This window comes from Budorcas taxicolor, chromosome 19 (genome assembly GCF_023091745.1).
Source record: "Budorcas taxicolor isolate Tak-1 chromosome 19, Takin1.1, whole genome shotgun sequence".
NCBI lineage: Eukaryota > Metazoa > Chordata > Mammalia > Artiodactyla > Bovidae > Budorcas > Budorcas taxicolor.
The window spans coordinates 35,181,774-35,205,142 of NC_068928.1; the positions used below are offsets into that span (position 1 = coordinate 35,181,774).

General features: G+C 40.0%; 1 protein-coding gene across 1 annotated transcript in view; it reads right to left on the reverse strand.

Annotated features, from left to right (window-relative positions):
- The window catches only part of UTP18 (UTP18 small subunit processome component), a 55,364-nt gene that overhangs the window by 12,928 nt on the left and 19,067 nt on the right, over nt 1-23,369 (reverse strand). Inside the window, exons 8-10 of the mRNA XM_052658222.1 lie at nt 17,121-17,221; nt 16,732-16,822; nt 6,663-6,786 (exon numbers count right to left, since the gene is read on the reverse strand). Coding sequence (XP_052514182.1) covers nt 6,663-6,786; nt 16,732-16,822; nt 17,121-17,221 — 316 coding nt within the window. The remainder of the gene's footprint in view (nt 1-6,662; nt 6,787-16,731; nt 16,823-17,120; nt 17,222-23,369) is intronic.

Here is a 23,369-nt window from a genome sequence, read left to right on the forward strand (position 1 = left end):
CCTTTTGTGTTATTTTCTTGCTTTTCCCTTGCTGCTTTTAATATTTGCATTGGGGTTTATCCTGTTGGGGACTCTCTGGGTTTCTTGGACTTGGGTGGCTATTTCTTTCCCCATTTTAGGGAAGTTTTCAACTATTATCTCCTCAAGTGTTTTCTCATGACCCTTCTTTTTGTCGTCTTCTGGGACTACTATGATTTGAATGTTGGGGCGTTTAACATTGTCCTAGAGGTCTCTGAGGTTGTACTCATTTAATTCTTATTTTTTTCCTCTCTGCTTCATTTATTTCCACCATTCTATCTTCTGCCTCAGTTATTCTACTACTGTTTCCCTCCAGAGTGCTTTCAATCTCAGTTATTGCATTACTCATTATTGATCGACTCTTTATTTCTTCTAGGTCCTTGTCAAACATTTCTTGCATCTTCTCAATCCTTGTCTCTAATCTATTTACCTGTAACCTCCACTTTGTTTTCAAGATTTTGGATCATCTTTACTATCATTATTCTGATGAATTCTTCAAAAAAAAAATTTTATTTATTTTTGGCTGTGCTGGGTCTTCCCTCCTGCAAGGGCTTTTCTTTACTTGCCGGGAGCAGGGGCTACCCACCAATTGCTGTGTGCGAGTTTCTCATTGTGGTGGCTTTCTCCTGTTGCAGAGCATGGGCTCCAGGATGTGAGCTTCAGTAGTTGCAGCTTATAGTCGCAGGCTCATGACAGGTTGTTGCTGAGCCATGAAAGATGCCATGATTCTTGGCCTCTGGAGGAGAGGAGTTCAATCCGGGGCCAGTGACAAGGCTTGATCACTCACAAACTTTTTGTGTAATAAAGTTTTATTAAAGTATAAAAGAGATAGAGAAAGCTTCTGACTTAGACATCAGAAGGGGGCAGAAAGAGTGCCCCCTTGCTAGTCTTTAGCAAGATGTTATATACCTATCTTTAGCTGAATGTTATATACCTATACTTCCCCGGTGGCTCAGATGGTAAAGCATCTGCCTACAATGCAGGAAACCTGGGTTCTATCCCTGGGTTGGGAATATCCCCTGGAGAAGGAAATGGCAACCCACTCCAGTACTCCTGCCTGGAAAATCCCATGGATAGAGGAGCCTGGTAGGCTACAGTCCAAGGGGTTGCAAAGAGTCGGACACGACTGAGCGACTTCACTTTCACTATATACCTATCAGCAAGCTGTTAATTAGAGAAAGGAGACATCTCAAAATTCAGAGTGGCACCAGGCCCCTCACCCCCAACATGCATTTTGAGATAACACTGGCACCAGGTGAGTCACCCCAAGCCATAAAACGATTGACATTTATCTTGAAGAAAGGCAGGTGTCCAAGTAAGTATATAGTTTCATTAACAGAGTAGGAGAACAATGTATGAGTAAAACATATAGGTTTGTTGAGCCCTGGTTCTGAGTCTCAAGCAGAACTGACTTGAGGAAAGACAAGAGTCTAGGGTAAATACACAGTTCATTAACATAGCTTAAGAAAAACATTTCCATAAGAAAAGCACATTAGTTAGCTCAAGGTTTGAGAAAAGTCATGTTCAGGTGGAGCCAAGTGTCATCATGGCAACACAGAATTTTAAGAGAAACCTTTCAAATTTGTATAGAGAAGGGGAAAAAAACCTAACACTCGTTTGCTTCCTCTGCCGCTTAAGAGAGAGGTAAAATATGTCTGACACTTGCAGCCTATTTCCTCTGGAGACCCCTGGCCTTCCTGCCTGTAAAGCTCTCACTCAACAGTTATGGCATACAGACTTGGTTGCCCCGTGGTATGTGGGGTCTTCCCAGATGAGGGATTGAACCCTAGTCTCCTGCACTGACAAGCGGATTCTTTAACACTGGGTTACCAGGGAAGCCCCTACCCCAAGAATTCCTATGTGATTATTGCTTAGATGTGCAGAACAAAAATGGCACGAGTTAATTATCTTAATATATGGAAACTTACAGTGGTATTTGTGCTACAATATAACTGATCCTAATATGCTACTAAGAATATTGAATGATATCCACGTAACCAGCAGTATGAAAACTGAACAGAGAACTTCCTGATGTACAAGCTGTGTTTCGAAGCAGCAGAAGAACCAGAGATCAAATTTCCAACATTCGTTGGATCATGGAGAAAGTAAAGGAGTTTAAGAAAAAATCTACTTTTGCTTCATTGACTACACTTAAGCCTCTGACTGTGGATCACAACATGGGGACAATTCTTAAAGAGATAGGAATACCAAACCACATTACTTGTCTCCTGAGAAACCTGTTTGTGGGTCAAGAAACAACAGTTAGAACTGGACATGGAACAAGGGACTGGTTCAAAACTGGGAAAGGAGAACATCAAACCTATTCTCACCCTGCTTATTTAACTTATATGCACATGCAAAATGCTGGGCGGGATCAATCAAAATGCTGGGTGGGAATCAAGACTGACAGGAAAAATAACAACCTCAGATACGCATATGATACTATTCTAAAGGCAGAAAGTGAAGAGGATCTAAAGAGTCTCTTGATTGAAGGTAAAGGAGGAAAGTGAAAAGTGTGGCTTGAAATTCAACATTCAAAAAACTAAGATCATGGCATCCAATCCCCTTACTTCATGGTAAATAGAAGGGGGAAAAGTGGAAGCAGTGACAGATTTTATTTCCTTGGGCTCCAAAATCATTGTGAGCAGTGACTGCAGCCATGAAATTAAAAGACGCTTGCTCCTTGGAAAGAAAGTTATGACAAACCTAGACAGCATATTAAAAAGCAGACATCACTAAGACAACAAAGTTCCATATGGTCAAAGCTATGGTTTTTCCAGTAGTCATATATAGATGTTGAGAGCTGGACCATAAAGAAGGCTAGAACTGAAAAACTGAGTTCCTTGTACTGCAAGAGATCAAATCAGTCAATCCTAAAAGAAATCAAACCTGAATATTCACTGGAAGGATTGATGTTGAAGCTGATGCTCCAATACTGTGCCACCTGATGCAAAGATCCATTAGGAAAGATTCCTGCAATGGTCCATTGGAAAAGACCTTGATTCCAGGAAAGATTGAAGGCAAAAGAAGGGAGTGGCAGAGGATGAGATGGTTAGATAGCATTACATTGACTCAAGGGACATTAATATGAGCAAACTCCAGGGAACAGTGGAGGACAGAAGAGCCTGGCATGCTACAGGTCATGGTGTCACAACGAGATGGACACGACTTGGCAACAACAATGCAAACTGTCACAGGAATACAGAACAGCAGAAAGAATTTAATCCCAGAAAAAAAAAGACTTAAGAAATACTCAGAAATATAAGAGAACATAAGCTAAACTTTCTATATGTGATCTAGAACCTCAAGGAAAGGAAAAATCAGTATGAACTGAAGTTGCTCTAGTGAACCTTTGTGGAAAAGGTAAGTGAGACATGAGCTGGGGAAGGGAGACAGTAGGTTAAAAACAAACAAACAATAGCAACGATGACAAGGAAAAAAAATAAAAACCAGGTATCATAAGTGGAAAAACAAGAACAAAGGGAGAAGGGAGCTCTCATCCCTGAACTCCTAACTAAAAAAAAAAACACATGACTGTCACCCTTCCACCCCCAATCACAGCTGACTGGACTAGAAGTAGGTTCTTGAATCAAGAACAGCATTAGCAGATCAGCAAAGTCCTAGTACAGAAAAATCTTCCCAAACAAGAATGATGGCAATCAGCCAGATCAACCTAGCTCTAGCGTCTCTCTCATCTCATTTCCTCCCATGGACCGTCAAATGACTGCCTTTAATCTAACTCCACTCACTTCTAACTGCCTATAAACACTGCCCTGTCAACCTATCTCCGACATGCCTCCCTCCAGCATCCACCCTCATTCTATGGACAACTATACTGACTGTCTTGGCCTGGAGCCTGAGAATGTCACTCCTCTCTCATCCCAATTTTCTAAGCAGTTAGGACATACACTGAAAGCGTCATTTACCTATCTACCTATTCCCATTCCCATCCTTATTACTGAATGCCTGGATTACTGCAATGACCTCAAGGCTCATCCACCTGCACCTGTATTCCCCATCTAAAGGCTATGAGAATTATCTCTTCAAACCCTAAGTTTCAATTATCATCATGATTCTCTGCTCGAAAATCTTTAATGGTTTCACTTTCCATTTAATATAATGTCCATATTATTCAGCACAGCATAAAAGACTGCTCTGCTTGCCTGCTTCTCTACCTTTGTAGCCTAACCCCCCATCCCACTTAAGAGTAACCCTATCCATACTCCTCTCAGAACACAAACCTGAATTCTGTCATCCTTTCCACTATCTGCAATACCTTTCTCTGAATTCCAACTGGCCCTCAAAATGCCCAGCTCAAGGGCCAATATCCCACAAAACCCCTTTCAGACATTCCAGCTATAACAGCCATCACCATTCCTAACACTGGTAAAATTGAAACACTGTATCTAAACTGCAGCCCTTGTGATGGCTTGACGGCTCGCCTTATGAATACCGATACATGTATGTATGTCCCCACATAAGATCATAAACTATGAAAAGGCGAAAATGTATTGTTCTATCTCACTAATCCCCAGCTCAAGGCCCAATAAGTGTTTTATGAATGAGGAAACTGAAGCAAAGCATTATCAATGAATAAAACAGGCTTTTCTTGCATTATAAAGCACACATGTCCTAAAGAATCTCCAGATGAAGCAAAATGAAACCCACTTTAAATGTTCAATGAGAACACTGAAATAAAGAACTATTAATTCCAGGCCCTAAATCATAACAAATTTTGTAATTCTCTACAGTCCTGAATTCTCAGTAGTCTTTTAAAATAAAATCAAAATACTTAGGGGGTGACAGTGTGGAAAGAACACAGAACTGGAAATCAAACATGAGTTGTAGCAATCCTTATATTAACCAAAGCCATTAAAAAAAAAAGGCACTATAAAATAAAAGACCTCTATTTACAATATTCTGAGTTTCCTATGTCCCTATCAGAGCAAAGCTGTAAATCGAAAGCATCCACTTTAAGCCAGGACACTATCAGACAAATTTTGAGATCAAGAGAAAAAGAGAGGGAGGTGGGAGGAAGGGAAGGAGCAGCCAGTCACCCAGCTAGGTTGAGTTGTTTCTCCTACCTCTGCTCTGACTGTGCCACCAATAACTCTTCCCCCTACATGAAACTCCTCTAAGAAGGGTTAAGGCCTTTCTTTACAGGTTTAACAATAAAAACCTAGGAATGGTCTTTGACCAAGCACATCAGAATTCAATTACACTGACAGGCAATTAAAATCAAATGAGTTTAAATGGCTAATATTAGATTCTTTCCTCTCTGGGCCTGTCAAAGGGGATTAATAAAAAGTAATATTAAAAAAAAGAGGCAAAGACCAGAAAAAGATTAACTTCACAAATCTGAGTGATGGTTATGTTTGTGCATTTCTGTCTTACACAAAGGTAAAGCAGGTCTGCTTAAAATTACTTATAATTTTACTATCAGTCTACATATTGAAGGAGCTTTGGTCTCAAAAGACGTGCTATCATACACTGCTGCCACAGTGCATACTGCTCTAGCAAGTGCTGGGCTCAGGCTGTCCCCTGCCTATGTCAGACTCACATGATGTTAGCCTGGCCTCCGAGCGCCACAACCTGGTTCTACTCTCCTTTCTTCCCAGGCTACAAGATAGCTGCTGACCAATATCCAAATGGTGACAGAGAGATTTATAGGCAGTTTCCCCAATTTTAGCCTTTGAAGGAGGTGGTGAAGAAAAAGTGGTGAGTAAGCTATGCTGCTGGACCCACTGGACTGCCCAACAAGGGAAATGTGAATGAAAACTCTTTATGGATCAATTTTGTTTAATCTAACAGTCATAAAGATCAACTTCTGGAAGTTCTAAAATTACAGTTGCTGATTAGTGATTTGGTGGTAAAATCATTTAGAATTACAGGTGTATCCCAACACCTCCTTCTCCTAGCCTGCATCTTAAAATCAAATAGGACAATCAAGCCATCTTTTCCCCTGTGTAATAACCATTTTTCTCAGCAATGACACAATAATATGTTCTAGATAATACTTTCAAGATCTCTATAATACTAACAACAGTAAAAACATGTTATTGGTTTACACCACATAGCTAGATGAAAGAATATATACTTTTAAGTAACTTTAAGACTTAAACAAACATTCCAAACATAAGAGAAAAAAATACTGTAACATAATAAGGGAGTCTGGGTTTCCCAGGTGGCACTAGTAGTAAAGAACCTGCCTGCCAATGCAGGAGACACAAGAAATACAGGTTTGATTCCTGGGTTGGGAAGATCCTCTGGAGGAGGGCCTGACAACCCACTCCAGTATTCTTGGCTGGAAAATTCCATGGACAGAGGAGCCTGGCGGGCTACTGTCCATAGGGTCACAAACAGCTGGACACGACTGAAGCGACTTAGGATGGATGCACACAAGAAGGTAGTCCAGTATTTTCTTTGCTAAAGAGCTGAAAAACTGTCATTAATATTACTAAAAACGCAAATATTAGAAAATCTTATTAAGACAATGAAATGTAAAAGACCTGGGTTTATAATTTCATATCACTACAACACTTTATAAACAGAACTACTCAGGTACCATCTCGTATATTCAATTCTTTAATATTTTTTCATTAGCAAAAGGTGATTAAAGGTTACCAGAACCTCTGTTTACTTACCCACAAGCCACATACTGTCCATTCCTAGATGTGGCAATGCTTAATCCATATAAGCTGCCTTCATCAACAAATCTGTTAAGGCACTTTCTAGAGTTCACATCCCAAACATAAACATCCCCGTCCCCTGAAAGAGCCAAAAAAAAAGGGGGGGGGGTGTTGGTTAACTTTGTTTTCAACTTGAAAGGCAACTGAATTCATTCTTGCTGCTGCTGCTGCTAAGTCGCTTCAGTTGTGGCCGACTCTGTGCAACCCCACCAGGCTCCGCCGTCCCTGGGATTTTCCAGGCACGAACACTGGAGTGGGTTGCCATTTCCTTCTCCAATGCATGAAAGTGAAAAGTGAAAGCGAAGTCACTGAGTCGTGTCCAACTCTCAGCGACCCCATGGACTGCAGCCCACCAGGCTCCTCCGTCCATGGGATTTTCCAGGCAAGAGTACTGGAGTGGGATGCCATTGCCTTTCTCCGGAATTCATTCTTAGTTCCTCTTTAATAGTACAAGTTACTAAAAAGACCTGTAAATGTCCTAGGTCTAGAAAACTGGCCTAAAAAATGTTTCTTGTATACACTTTCATATATACAAAACTATATCCCGTTAGTAATAAATAGTATCTTTAGGTTTAGAGTGAAAAATCACAAACTCTTGGCTTGATTAGAGCTTTTAGAGAAGTTCCTACGTTTCACTCAGTTAAATTACTCGAGCAAAATTTGAAAAAAAAAAACAAAATATCTACCAGCACAGGTTTTCCAACATCTATCAATAGGTATTAGAGTACCTAATATGTAAGGCTGGGTGATTTAGACAGCAAGCTGATGATGATACTGATGACGTCAAGAGGAAGAGGAAGAAGTGAAGGATGACTGGTCTAGACTAACAGGATATAATTAAGGACGTGTGTACAATTCCTAGGAGGTATGCTTTTGAACTGTGGTGTTGGTGATGACTCTTGCCAAGTCCCTTGGGCTGCAAGGAGATCAAACCAGTCAATCCTAAAGGAAATCAGCCCTGAATGTTCATTGGAAGGACTGATGCTGAAGCTCCAATACTTTGGCCACATATGCGAAGAAATGGCTCCTTGGAAAAGACCCCTATGCTGGGAAAGATTGAAGGCAGGAGGAGAAGGGGACGACCAGAAGAAGAGATGGTTGGATTGCATCACCAATTCAAAGGACATGAGTCTGAGCAGGCTCCAGGAGTTGCTGATGGACAGGGAAGCCTGGCGTGCTGCAGTCTATGGAGTCGTGAAGAGTCAGACATGACTGAGCGACTGAAGTGAATTGAACTTTACAATTCTGGGTAATAAGCACAAATAGTTTAGAGAAGGGAGAATAAGGGGATAATAAATCTGATGAGAACACATTCTCATGACAGAAATAGCCATCTAACAATCAAAATCTGTCCTTATTCTTTCTTCTCTCTCCTATGTATTCCATATTGATGATCACCCTCTTCCTCAGACCCATTATAGATCTGTATAATGACCCTATATGCATCTCAAAAGTAGCCTCTCACTCATCTATTTTCTCTCTTTACTGTGACTATTGCTCTAATGTTCATCCTTCTCTACTGCTATTCTTTCAATGAGAATTCAATGAATTTCACTGTTTCAACTATTTCGTTAACAAAATTTCCCAGGCTGACATGAGGGTTTAGGTGTATATTTAGGAAAATTTTAATAGGCGCAAATTCTAAAGCCTTTATGTTTGTCTGTAAGGTCGTGGCACAGTAAAGACAGATGTTTAAAAATTTGCTAGTAACAGATTAAAATGGGAAAGGAATGGATGAAGGGCAGGAAGACCATCTAGAAAGCAAGAGTATTAGATGGTCATAAGTTGATGACTTAAGGCAAATGATGCAATAATTAATCTAGCAGAAAACAAAATGAAAAAACTGGTTAAGTTGAAAACATAAAAGGTGAACTCTTTCTTCAACAATCCTATCAAAATATTCTTCATATATATAAAACAAGATAATATGAACAACATGATGCTAATCACATAAATCACTTCTTATACAAGGAGGAAAGGAGAAAAAAGGGAAGGGGGAGAACACCAATCAAAATACAGGTATCTCCCTAACTTACCAAGGCTCAACTTTTGATTACTCCTCCTCTAATTTTAGGAACTTTCTTATGGTAAATTAGACCACCATACTGTGTAAATATTTAATATCTATATCCAATTCATATAACCAAATCTTAGTACCTCTGCTGACCCTTTAACTCTTCCCCCCAAACTCTGACTCTCCCAGGATCCGAGGACAATTTCATTAGGAACATTACTACTCTGTATCAATATTTATTCCTTACTCATAAAAAAACCTACCATATTAATTAATTAATAGGGAAAACAGATGCTGACTGGGCTTCCCTGGTGGCTCCTACAATGTGGGAGTTGCAAGATTCAATTCGTGGGTCGGGAAGATGATAGGGCCATAAATTCTGCAGCAGAGGGAGTCTGTGTCCCTGCACACTTGGCACCGCCAGGGTCCCCACAAGCCAAGCAGCTGCGTTACCTTCACGCTCAACTCTCACTGGGGCAGAGCTGCCACAGGCAAAAAAATACCACATCTATGCGCCCAGGGTCGCTTCAGTCATGTCCCAACTCTGCGACCCTGTAGACTGTGGCCTTCCAGGCTTCTCTGTCAGGGGGGTTCTCCAGGCAAGGACACTGGAGCGTATCAGCCAATACTGGCTGCCATTCCGTTCTAGAGCACTGTATTTACTGCTGCCCTAGCCACCAACTCCCCTGAGCACCTGGTGCTGCCAGAACTCCTGCAACCCCAGAAGCTGCACCACCTTCACACCTGGCCCTCACAGGGGCAGACCCAAGTTCTCAAGGGAAGGGAAGCCTCAGGAGCAAACCCCAGTAGACAACCCACATGAGAGGTGGTAATAAAACCACAATTGAAACCCACGGGCAGTACAGTAGGAAGACCCAAAACCTTCCCACCAGCTGTACAAGCTGCAGATTAAATATATTATATATATTAAATATGTTATAATTATTATTTATTATTATTAATTATATTATATATTAAATATATTATATATATGGAATATATAAAAGGACATTGAGAGCTCCTACAAAAGAAAACGCACTGGTTCTGATAGCTGTGGATATTGGAGGCAAGAACACACAGGAGTAGGAACAAATCAGAATCTGAGCTGCCCCCACAGCAGGTCCAGTGTTGGAGGGCATCCTAGGGAGGTAAGGTGGACTGTGACTCCCAGCAAGAAAGGACTCTGATAGCAGTGACTCAAGAAAAACATTTATTATTTTTATGTTTGGACGTGTTCTATAGATTCTTTTTTTTTTTTTTTTCCTTCCATTTCCACCCCCCACCTTGGCTGGAGTTGTTGATTTTATTGGCACTATAAAATCTAATTAGGCTTTTGATTATTTTTTTCCTCAGTCACATTTGTTATTGCTGTTACAAACCTCTGCCTCTATGTTGGGCTTTTGCAGTTCTGTGGAGTTTTCCTTTTTTGTTTTCTTTTCTCAATTTTAACTTTTAACTTTTCAAACCTATTATTATTTTTTCTACATTTACTCTTTTGTTTGCCTTTCCTACTGTTCTTTTCCCCTTGCAGTTAATCTTTAATGTAAATAAACCTTCTCTATCTACCTCTATTTAACTTTGCATATCTATTCTTTCTTTTCATTCCTACCTTTCCTCTAAACATAAATTGTATTTTCTTTGTTTTATTCCCCACTTGGCACCGTGCTTTAGTTTTGTTTTCCAGTTTGTGTTTTAGTCAGTCTCCTTAACTGGTGGATATACTTCTTGACCTCCTTTGTTCACCAGGTCAATCTACTGTACTTTGTTGGACTGTCTGGGGCAGAGGAGCCTGGTGGGCTGCAGTCCATGGGGTTGCAAAGAGTTGGGCACGACTGAGCAACTAACACTTACTTACTTACTTATGGGTGTGTATGCATATTCCATTATTTCAATGATTATTTGCCTGGTTTTATAAATCCCATTTGTCTGGGGTCCCTGTGGCTCAGCTGGTAAAGAATCCGCCTGCAATGCAGGAGACCCCAGTTCGATTTCTGGGTTGGGAAGATCTGCTGGAGAAGGGATAGGCTACCCACTCTAGTATTCTTGGGTTTCCCTCGTGGCTCAGCTGGTAAAAAATCTGCCTGCAGTGTGGGAGACCTGGGTTCGATCCTTGGGTTGGGAAGATCCCCTGGAGAAGGGAAAGGCTACCCACTCCAGTGTTCTGGCCTAGAGAATTCCATAGACTAAAAAATATAAAGTCCATGGGTTGCAAAGAGTCGTACACAACTGAGTGACTTTCACTTTCATCTTTGGTTTCTCGGTTTTGGATATTTATTTTAATCCCACAATGCCATAACAAACCACTATGGAATCTTTGTTCCTGACCAGAGATAAAGGCTTGAGCCTTTGGAGTGGAAGTACTAACTCCAAGACCTTAGACTACCAGAGAATTAACCCTAGCGAGTATCAAATAGTGAGAACTCCCACAAAGGAAACCACTTGAATACAAGACCTGTACAGGACAACTAATCTAAACAACAAACTAAACAAAATTACAAGCCCAATCATCAGCAGACAGGATTACCACCTCACTCAGCCTTGCCCATCAGAGGAAGAACAAAGACTCAGCACAAATCTCACCCTGTAGGAAGCTTACACAAAGCTTACACTGGACCAGCCCTTGAGGGCAGAAACCAAAAGGAAGAAAGAATTCAACCTTGAAGGCTGGGAAAAGGAGACCTCAAACACAATGCTAAAAAATAGTAAGAATGAAAAGGCAGAAAAATACCACATAAATGAAGGAACAAACTAAAACACAAAAGTCCAAATAAATGAAGAGGAAATAGGCAAACTACCTGAAAAAGAATTCAGAATAATGGTAGTAAAGATGGTTGAAAAGCTGGAAAACAAAATGGAGAAAATGCAAGACTCAATTAACAAAGACCTCGAAGAATTAAAGAATAAGCATACAGAGACAAACACCACAAGTACTGAGATTACAAGTACTCTAGAAGAAATCAACAGCGGAACATCTGAAGCAGAAGAACAAGTCAGTCAGCTGGAAGATAAAATGGTGGCAATAACTTCTGAAGAGCAGAATAAAGTAAAAAGAACGAAAAGAACAGAGACCTCTGGGACACTATCAAATGCAACAACATCAAATTATAGGGGTCCCAGGAGAAGAGGAGAAAAAGAAAAGGTATGAAAAAATTTTTGAAGAGATTGTAGTTGAAAATTTCCTCAACATCAAAAAGGAAATAGTCAATCAAGTCCAAAAGGCACAGAGTCCCATACAGGATAAACCCAAGGAGAAACACCCCAAGACACATACTAATTAAACTAACAAAGACTAAACACAAAGAAATAATATTAAAAGCAGCAAGGGAGAAGCAACAAGTAACATATGGGGAAACCCCATACACTTAACAGCCTACCAGGCTCCTCCGTCCATGGGATTTTCCAGGCAACAGTACTGGAGTGGGGTGCCATTGCACAGTAATAGTAGCAGACTAAAACACCCCACTCACACTAATGGACAGATCATCGAAACAGAAAATTAATAAGGAAACATAAGTCTTAAATGATACATTATATGAGATGGGTCTCATTGATATCTTCAGGATATTCCATCCAAACGAAGAAGAATACACGTTCTTCTCAAGTGCACATGGAACATTCTCCAGAACAGACCACATCTTGGGTCACAAATCAAACCTCAGTAAATTTAAGAAAACTGAAGTATCAAGCATCTTCTCTGACTGCAATGCTATGAAACTAGGTATCAAGTACAAGATAAAAACTGTAAGAAACACACACATATGGAGAGTAAATAATACGTTTCTAAATAACCAATAGGTTACAGAAGAAATCAATAGGGAAATAAAAATTCTAGGAACAAATGACAATGAAAGCACAACAACTGAAAACCTACGGGATGCAGCCAAAGCAGTCCTAAGAGGGAAGTTTACAGCAATAGTCCTACCTCAAGAAACAAGAAAAACATCGGATAGACAACCCAGCTTTACACCTAAGCAACTGGCAAAAGAGCAAAAAACACCCCAAAGGAAAGAAATCGTAGAGATCACAGCAGAAATAAATGAAAAAGCAATGAAAGAAATAATAGTAAAGATTAGTAAAACTAAAAGCTGGTTCTTTGCGAAGATAAAATCGACAAACCTTTAACCAGACTCATCAAGAAAAAAAGAGAAGAATCAAATTAACAAAATTAGAAATGAAGGAGGAGAGGTTACAACAGACAATGCAGAAATACAAAGGATTATAAGAGACTATTATGAACAATTGTATGGCAATAAAATGGATAACCTGGAAGAAATGGACAGATTCTTAGAAAAGTTGAATCTTCCAAGACTGAACTAGGAAGAAACAGAAATTACCAACAACCCAATTACAAGCTGTGAAATTGAAGCTGTGATCAAAAATCTCCCCAAAAACAAAAGCCCAGGACCAGATAGCTTCACAGAATTCTATCAAACATTTAGAGACGAGCCAATGCCTATCCTTCTAAAACTCTCTCAAAAAATCACAGAAGAAACACTTCCAAACTCATTCTACAAGGCCACCATCACCCTGATACAAAAACCAGACAGAGACAACACAAAAAAAGAAAACTACAAGCCAGTATCACTGATGAACATAGATGCAAAAATTCTCAACAAAATTTTAGCAAACAGAATTCAGCAACACATCAAAAAGCTCATACACCATGATCAAGTTGGGCTTATTCCAGGGAAGCAAGGATTCTTCAATTATGCAAATCAATGTGATACACCATATGAACAAATTGAAAGATAGAAACCATATGATAATCTCAATAGATGCAGAAAAAGCCTTTGACAAAATTCAGCACCCATTTATGAGTAAAACTTCAAAAGATGGGCATAGAAGGAACCTACCTAAACATATGATAAGTCTACAGCAAACATTATTCTCAAAGGTGAAAAACTGAAAGCATTCCCCCTAAGATAAGAAACAAGACAAAGGTGTCCACTTTCACCACTATTATTCAACATAGTTCTAGAAGTCTAGCTACAGCAATCAGAGTGCACTGAGACGACCCAGAGGGATGGTACGGGGAGGGAAGAAGGAGGGGGGTTCAGGACGGGGAACACGTGTATACCTGTGGCAGATTCATGTTGATGTATGGCAAAACCAATACAATATTGTAAAGTAATTAACCTCCAATTAAAATAAATAAATTTATATTAAAAAAAAGAAACAAAAGATTGGAAAAGAAGTAAAACTCTGTCTGTAGACGAGATGATACTGTATATAGAACACCCTAAAGACAGTATCAGAAAATTACTAGAGCTAATTAGTGAATTTAGCAAAGTTGCAGGATACAAAATCAATACACAGAAATCACTTGCATTTCTATATACTAACAATGAAATATCAGAAAGAGAAATTAAGAAATCAATCCCACTCACCACTGCAACGAAAAAAGAATATCTAGGAATAAACTAACCTAAGGAGACGAACTGTACACAGTACATTATTAGACAATGATGAAAGAAATCAAAGATGACATGAACAGATGGAGAGATATTCCATGTTCCTGGGTAGGTAGAGTCAATATTGTGAAAATGAATATACTATCAAACACAATTTACAGATTCAGTGTGATCCCTATCAAATTACCAATGACATTTTTCACAGAACTAGAACAAAAATTTTCACAATTCATATGGAAACACAAAAGATCCCAAATAGCTGAAGCAGTCTTGAGAAGGAAGAATGAAGCTGGAGGAATAAACCTTCCTGACTTCAGATAATACTACAAAGCTACAGTCATCAAGACAGTATGGTACCGGCACAAAAACAGAAATATAGACCAATCAAACAATATAGAAAGCCTTGAAATAAACCCATGCACCTATGGGTACCTTATTTTTCACAAAGGAGGCAAAAATATACAATGGGGAAAAGAGAGCCTCTTCAATAAATGGTTCTGGGAAAACTGGACAGCTACATTAAAAGAATAAAATTAGAACACTTCCTAACACCATACACAAAGATAAACTCAAAGTGGATTAAAGACCTTAAATGTAAGACCAGAAGCTATTAAACTCTTAGAGGAAAACATAGGCAGAATACTTGAAGTAAATCAAAGCAAGATCCTCTATGACCCACCTAGAATAATGCAAATAAAAATAAGTACCTGATTAAACTTAAAAGCCTTTGAACAGCAAAGGAAACTATAAACAAGGTGAAAAGACAACCCTCAGAATGGGAGAAAATAGCAGCAAATGAAATGACAAAGGATCAATTTCCAAAATATACCTGCAGCTCATACAACCCAATACCAGAAAAACAAACAACCCAATCAAAAAGTGGAGAAAAAACCTAATCAGACATTTCTCCAAAGAACACATACAGATAACTAACAAACACATAAAAAGATGCTCAACATCGCTCATTATTAGAGAAATGCAAAGCAAAATTACAACGAGATATCATCTCACACTGGTCAGAATGGCCATCATCAAAAAGTCTACAAACAATAAATGCTGGAGAGGGTGCAGAGAAAAGCAAGCATTCTTGCACTGCTGGCAACAGTTCTTGCACTGTGCTTGCATACTGTGGGAATGAAAACTGATACAGCCACTATGTAAGAGGGTCTGGAGATTCCTTTAAAAACTAGGAATAAACCACCATATGACCCAGCAATCCAACTCCTAGGCATATACCCCGAGGAAACCAAACTTGAAAGAGACACATGTACCCCACTGTTCATTCCAGCACTATTTACAATAGCTAGAACATGGAAGCAACCTAGATGTCCACTGACAGATGAATGGATAAAGAAATTGTTACATATACACAATGGACTATTACTCAGCCATTAAAAGGAACACATTTGAGTCAGTTCTAATGAGGTGGATGAACCTAGAAAAGAACCTATTATACACAGTGATGAAAGTCAGAAAAAGAAAGATAAATATTGTATTCTAATGCACATATACAGAATCTAGAAAAATGGTACTGAAGAATTTATTTACAGGGCAGCAAAGGAGAAACAGACATAGAGAATAGACTTATGGATATGGTGAGAGGGGAGGAGAGGGTGAGACAGATGTATGGAAAGAAAAACATGGAAAGTTACATTCCCAGATGTAAAATAGACAGACAACAGGAATTTTTGGTATGGCTCAGGGAAACTCAAATAGGGGCTCTGTATCAACCAAGAAGGGTGGCATGGGGCGGGAGATGGGAGGGAGGTTCTAAAGGGAGGAGATATATGTATACCTATGGCCGATTCATGTTGAGGTTCGACAGAAAACAAAATTCTGTAAAGCAATTATCCTTCAATAAAAAATTAATTAATAAAAAAATAGTACTACAGAAATATCAGGATGAGATTAGAACTGTTTTCAGTCAGTAGTGAAGTAAATTCCAAACAGTATCCAAGTGAAAGAGGGGTAAAAGAAAAGAAATAATGATTCTAAGTAACTTTTATAAAGAAAATAAGGAAGTTTCAGAATGGGGTTTCCCTGGTGGTTCAGTGGTTAACAGACTGCTGTGCAATGCAGGGGACACCAGTTTGATCCCTATGCGGCAGAGCAACTAAACCTGTGCACATCCACTGAGCCCACACACCGCAAGTTCTGCAGCCGGCTCACCGGAGAGCCCAGGCTCTGCAGTCAGAGAAGCCACTGCAATGGGAAGCCTGCACACCACAGCTAGGGAGTAGCACCCATGCACCACAGCTAAGGCAAGCCAGCACACAGCAACAGAGAGCCAGCAGTCCAAACACCTGAGTAAATATTTTAAAACCATCTCAAAAAGATGGTGACCCTAAATGCAATATTAAAAAAAAAAAAAATCTCAGAATGAATTACCTTTCAAATGTGAATCTTCTTCCCCTCTTTTCCCCAAATAGTACACATTAAGTGGTTAACCTTTCACCATTACTAGTTAGTAAATGAGAAGGCAAACAGCAATGAAAAATGAATTCTAAAAATAAAAATGATTTTCTTACTAACACAAGTCTAAAATCAAACTCAGTTTTGATTAAATTTGATATTTAAACACATCTCGTTGTTAACTTACCTGAAGATGCATATACTTTCTTACTATCTGAAGAGAATGTGGATGCTGCAATCCTCCCATTAATTTTCATACTACCAATTAGCTCTTTTGTCTGAAAGAATAAGAAATATTACTTATCAGATTGTTAGGACTTGTAAAGAAGAATCACAATGTGTAGAATAAAAATGATCTGATTCTCCTGTTTTGTAGCACCTACTTAACTTTGTTTTTCCTTATACTCAAAAAAAACCCAAAAGTTCTTCCCCCACTGCCCACAACTTCTCTCCAAGCCCCAGTGTGTGCTTCCACTTAGGATGCCGATTTAAGGACACCATGAGTTATGGCTCAAGGCTACTCCTACTTGGACTAATGTCTTATACTATAAAAAGCAACAGCTAATAATGGTTCACCTTCATAGACAGCAAATGAAGATATCCAGCAACACCATTTATAAGCAGGAAGGACCCATCTGGGGCAACTTCAAAGCTCCTCACTATCTTCTCTTTCAAACCTAAGAAAGAAAATGAATCAATAAGGATTAATAGCTTGCAATTACTGACTGACAATTGAGAGTCTCTTACTTTTTAAGTGCCTTAGATAAAATGTAGGCTCAGACACTGAATAAGTCTGACTCCATGCATCGAGTATAACCCAAATATAAGGTCACTATAAAATGCTTAGCAAACTTCTCTTCTTTCTCTTGGTCAACATTCACCATTTTAATTGCAGGTCAGAGACTCAGCTCTCCAAATAGTAAACTTATCGACTAATTTTCTAAATGTAAATGGTAATACCCATAAATAAACTGCAAGAATAAATTATACTTCTCTGTCACAACATTCATCACCAAAGGGAAATATACTGCCATTAGAGATAGCTAAAACATAGTAACATGTAGAAACTAGTTGCTATCCACCTTCTAAACATCCCATATGGAAGTCTATTGATCCAAAAGGAAAAAACAAAACTACATGTCAGTAATGTATTTAAGAGTTAATTAACTTCTCAAGACTCATGTAACCAAATCACATGAGCTAAGTATATAACCAGAGTCAACTTACTTATTTATAATAGGGCATGTTTCTTTTCCATGCCTGAAAGTCTCATACTATGCAACAGATTCTTTCTGATATTAAATTGCTTAAAGAGCCAACATACCCATTAAAAAGCTGCCTAACAGAAAGGATTCATAAGTATAACTGGCTACACTTCCAAGGAAGGGAAGTGAATGGCCAGGGTGACAGGAGTACAAAAGAATGTTCACTAGCCATTCATTTGTACATTTTGGATTTTTGCACCATGTGAACGTATCACTTAGTCAAAAGAGTCATTAAAAAAGATTAATGTGCTAAGTTAAAGTATTAACCAGGAAAAAGAAACTAGAAAAATCCAGTGAAGAGTTCCTGTTTCCCCACAGGAAAATGATGGTTAAAGGTCCCACAGACTTATCTCTGGGCTATTAACAGTCTTTCTCTAGCTGGTTTATAATACTACAAAACTGGGCCTCCCACTCCAGACCTCCACCAAAAGTATACACCCTAATTTCCTTGACTGGAATGATACCTGCTTCCAATTACTAGGGTTACTTCGGCTAAGGATTACCAATCTTCTTCATAATGATTCTAGACTCTAGTCTTACTAAGGGTAATCTTCACCCCAAATTTTGGGCAAACATTATACACTGACTACAGAATCAAAAGAGACAGCTCCAAACACAGGGAAAATACCATAACATGAAGAATCAGGAAAGGGAGATTAGGTCTACCACAGTGTGAGGCTACAGCTGGCAACCCCTGCAGACCCAATCCAAAGGACACAGTATCAGGCAGTGAGAGCAAAAGAGTGAACACAGAGCGTTCACCATGGAGCCTACAGCCGGGCACCACCACAGTGCTGCAGGAGTGCAAACTGCACAGGCATCCCAAGGGCACCAGTGAGCAAACCCCCCTCACATGGGGCGGGACCAGTGTGGACCCAAACCAAGGATGGCGACAGAAGAGACAAAGTGCCGGAGGACTCGCATACAGAGGCCACAGCTCTCTGCCCACAATCCAAGACCTTACTTTTTCATTCTGAATAAGCCTGTTGTTTGGGGGGAACTAAGAAGAGGAGGTTGTCTTCAAGAAGGAAATATCAGACATCCAACAAATAAAGCTGCCTTATCGATTAACTGGAAAAATCAGACAGACAGTGATATTTTTATACAAAGCTTATGATAGGGACAGAACGAAGGAACTAAATAGGTCACTAAATAGTTAATCCCACTAGGAGATTGTAAGTAAAAAAACTATGGGAGACCCCTGTGAGTTAATGATTACTCCAGAAAGCAGGTCTGCTTAACCACAAAACCAAACAGGCTTGCTTAGCAAAACCATGCAATGTAAGCACAGGACGTGTCCCAAAACAAAACAACGGTAGCATGAGACCCATATCCTGCCACTGAGTTCAGTTAATTTAATGATCCATAGGACCTGCTCTCTGCACACATATAAAACAACTTGTGGACACAGCCTGACCACACAGGGACAAAAACACTCCCCTGCTCAACCTGGAGGAGGGGCTGATGATGAAAACACGATGTCTACTCAAAGGACAAGGTCTTCTCTCCCTCCCTACTTTTCCTTTGATTTTATAAAACTGTAGCCCACTAAGTTCTTCTGTTCTGTTCAGTCACTCAGTCATGTCTGACTCTTTGTGACCCTGTGACTGCAGCATGCCAAGCTTCCCTGTCCATCACCAACTCCTGGAGCTTGCTCAAACTCATGTCCATTGTGTCGGTGATGCCATCCAACCATCTCATCCTGTCATCTCCTTCTCCTCCTGCCGTCAATTTTTCCAGCATCAGGGTCTTTTTTCCAAATGAGTTAGCTCTTCGCATCAGGTGGCCAAAGTACTAGAGTTTCAGCTTCACATCAGTCCTTCCAATGAGCAAGTTCTTGGAGCATGGCATTTCTCACCCACCTGCTTACATGCCTCACAAGCGTTCTACTCTCATGCATCACTTATCTACTGCTTTGCTCTCGCTGAACTGTTCTCTGCACTGAGACATAAAGGACTGTGGTACCAGAGCTCTTCAGAGCCCTCCTGAAATGACGCCAATCAGTTTCAGCTGGTGACTGCGGCAGGGCTGTGGTAAGAAAGGAAGGTCTAGGGTCAGGTCCTAGCAGGGCCACGGGATGCCATGGGCCAAGAGTTCCAGGGAGGGTGCTCCTTCGATGACAGCCTGTTGCAGTTGGGCCGATCAACCCTGAATGCTTTGGGGCTCTGATTGGGTACCTAAGTACAGGCCAGGGGATTGACGATATAAATGTTTAAAGAGAAGGAACTGGAAGAACAGTGATCATCAGCATGGATGGCCACAGAAAGGGGGCAGGAGTTGTGGAAGGGGCGGAAGACAAGGGAAATGGTTTCTGAAAAGGAAGAACCTCACTCTCTGGTGGCTTCGACGAGGTGCGGGTCGTGGCTGCATAGAAACATAAAAAGAATATAACGGCTATGCTTGCACACATCCAACAGCGAGCCTGGGATAAAGCCAGCCACTGAATGGTGTCTCAGGCTTTAATAATCTATACTCTTCTCTCTCACTCTGAGGTTTTCCTTCTATGCTCTACATCTGTTTCCATTCTATTTCTTTCCTTTTTAACTCCAGAAGACTTTTTACTACATTCATTACAGCAATTCATTCTTCTCCTCTATCTCAGTTATCTGGCAAGAAACCACTTTAATTCTGAGACTGTTCTTTCATCCCTGATTAAAACTCAAAGTCTGTTTCTCATAACGCCTCTTACCTTTTGAGATGGCGCACAACTGTGTGAATTGTGCTTCTCTCTAAAGAAATACCCATCACTTTGTCTCTCCTGAATTCTGTGATGAGACATCAAAAATCTGAACTTCATGAAGTCCTAAAACCAGGTGTGTAATCGCAATTAAAAGAGCTCAGGTTCAAGTTTCAATATGGGTTTTGGCTAGGCTGGAGTCCCAACTACATGGATTCAAGTTCTAAACTGGGTTGTAAGATTTCAGTCCTGAATTTAAAAAACTAAGCTGTAAATTAAACAATCAGAGCTATGGGAAATCCAAGACAGCTGCCTGACTCTTCCCAGCTCCTTGACAACCCCCATTTTTTTATTTAATGGGTTAAAGCTTTTCTTGGCTACAAAGCTAACGCACTCATCCAAAAAAAAAGGGGGGGAGGGAGGGATAAAAATGTGTTTTTCACTTGGGGTACCCTTTTTCTTTATTGGACAAAACTTACAAGCCTATATGATCAGTTAACCAGACTTATTTTATTTTACAAACAAATCTATCTTAATTTGGCTATGTGTGGTAAAAGTGAGGGTAATTTTGGGGAAAATTGTATTTTTATAAATATTAAATTTTAGTTGCTACTTAAGGCTTAGTCACTCAGTTGTGTCCAACTCTTTGCAACCCCATGGACAGAGGAGCCTGGAGGGCTGCAGTCCATGGGATTTTCCAGGCAAGAAACTGGAGTGGGTTGCCATGCCCTCCTCCAGATCATCTTCCTAACCCAGGGATCAAACCCAGGTCTCCTGAATTTACCGTATGAGCCACCACAGAAGGGGATTCTGCCTCACCAAATTCTGAAAATCATCAGGACAGGGAACATATCTACTGTTTAAAACTTACTTCTTGAAATAGCCTTGGTCATTATTTTACATTATTGTAAAACTTAACTGAGTTACTAAGAAGGTAGTCTAAGCTTGTTTCTGAAGCGGATCACTGTAATTTATCTTTGAAAGACCAAATGCTTATAATCTATAATCAGAGGAGATATAGTTTAAACAAAATAAACATTTAATGAACTGTGTCCCACTACATAAAAGACCTCTTATCAGGTATTCTTAAGTACCCCAAGCCTCCTCCCCACATCCCCCCAAAATTGAAGGGAATCAACTTTTTTGGTGAGAGGGGAGGTGGGGGAGGAGTTGAGGTACTTTCCCCCCAGTTACCAAAAGTGCCCAAGAGAGGATGACTTCCTGAGCCTTAATGTCAGTCTTTCCCTCTCTCCAACCTTTAAAAATGCTGATCCTTTATTTCCGATTTGCAGCCAGACCAAGTCACTGGGGACTTTTTCTGTACTATTCTTTTGTGGCGAGTTCTTAGACATTAATGCCTGGTTGGGGGACTACTGTAGAAGGGATAACATCTACAGCTGTTAAGTACAAATCTTAATTAAATTATATGGTGGATTTTTTTAACATGTGAAGAAGTTTTTACATAGCTAACTATTGCCTTAGTGAAAGCTACTTTATTCTTGAAAATGGCTGCTCCAACAAGGGCCATCTCACAGACGGGAGCCAAGGCTCCAAGCCCATTATAGCCAGAGCCCATGCTAACCAAACAGCAACCCAGGAAGGCCATACAGTACACCAGGCAGGGAACAACATTGTTCTGAGGCAGATTCACAATGGAATCATCAGGTAAATTTTATTGATAGATAAAATAAAATAGATGGGACCATATGATTAACTATTTAACAAGTGGTATAAAAAGGTTTACAGAGAACCCTGTTGATTATTAAAAAAAAAAAAACAGGGACAGGATGAAAATACTACAGTTTTTCAAGGGTGATTAATACAAGCTTTTAAAAAGCACAGAAATATGGACTTCTCCTCCCCCAAGGAACAAGCCCTTTTGGCTATGCACTTCATAGCCCAGTCTGCCCCAGACATCAGGCACAAAATTTAAAAAAAAACTGCTGGTCCTCAGACCATCTATGAGTGATTTACTCCAACTGGCTTATCTGGTTTTCAATAACTGGGATATGGCCAAAAACGCTAAAGACACCCAAAGAGAGAAAGAAAAGGCTCAAATGACTGTGATGGCTTTGTCCACTCAGGGACCACCAAAGGAGAGGCCAGACTTTCTGGGCCAAACTGGACATGGTAGACTACAAGGCCATGGGTACTGGCCACGTAGACAAAATAAGTGTGCCCTGTGTGGATAGAAGGGACACTAGAAGAAAGAGTGTGATGATCCATGTGCCCTTGCAAACAGCCAGGGCACTGGCAGAGTGAAGGCCCCAGATGCCAACAAGTGACGGGGGGGCCCCTCACAACCATAGATGGTTTCACAATCCAAAGACTGACAGGGCCCAAGGCTAGAAGTGGCTCTGCCCAGAGATGGCATATATACAACTAACACTGAGCCTCACGTGGTCACTGAAATGGCAGGCCACTTGACAGAATTTCTCATGAACATTGCTGCATCTTGGTCTTAACCCAAAGGGCTGAAAACCTTATCAACTATAATAAATATGTAATGGGAATGTCAGGAAAGAGACAGGGGCCCACTTTCCAGGGACCCGTTTTCTGTAACATCAAAAACCAGCTGTTTCTACATTGCCTTCTGTTTATGCCTGATTACCCTATTTCTTTAATAAAAGGGACTTACTTATTAACTAAATTAGGAGCCATTCTATCCCTCAAGGGACAAAAAGGAACCCTCATCACCAAAAGATATTAACAGAAAAAAAGGAATGGATTAAATCTATAACTGAGATAAAAGACTCAACAGACCCTAAAATATAAAACACCAAGACTCTGGGCCTAATTAAAAGAAAGATTGAGGCCTCAAGTGACCCTCTTCTGGATTTGGAAACCACTGGGGAAAAAATGGTTCAGATCTTTAAAATTATA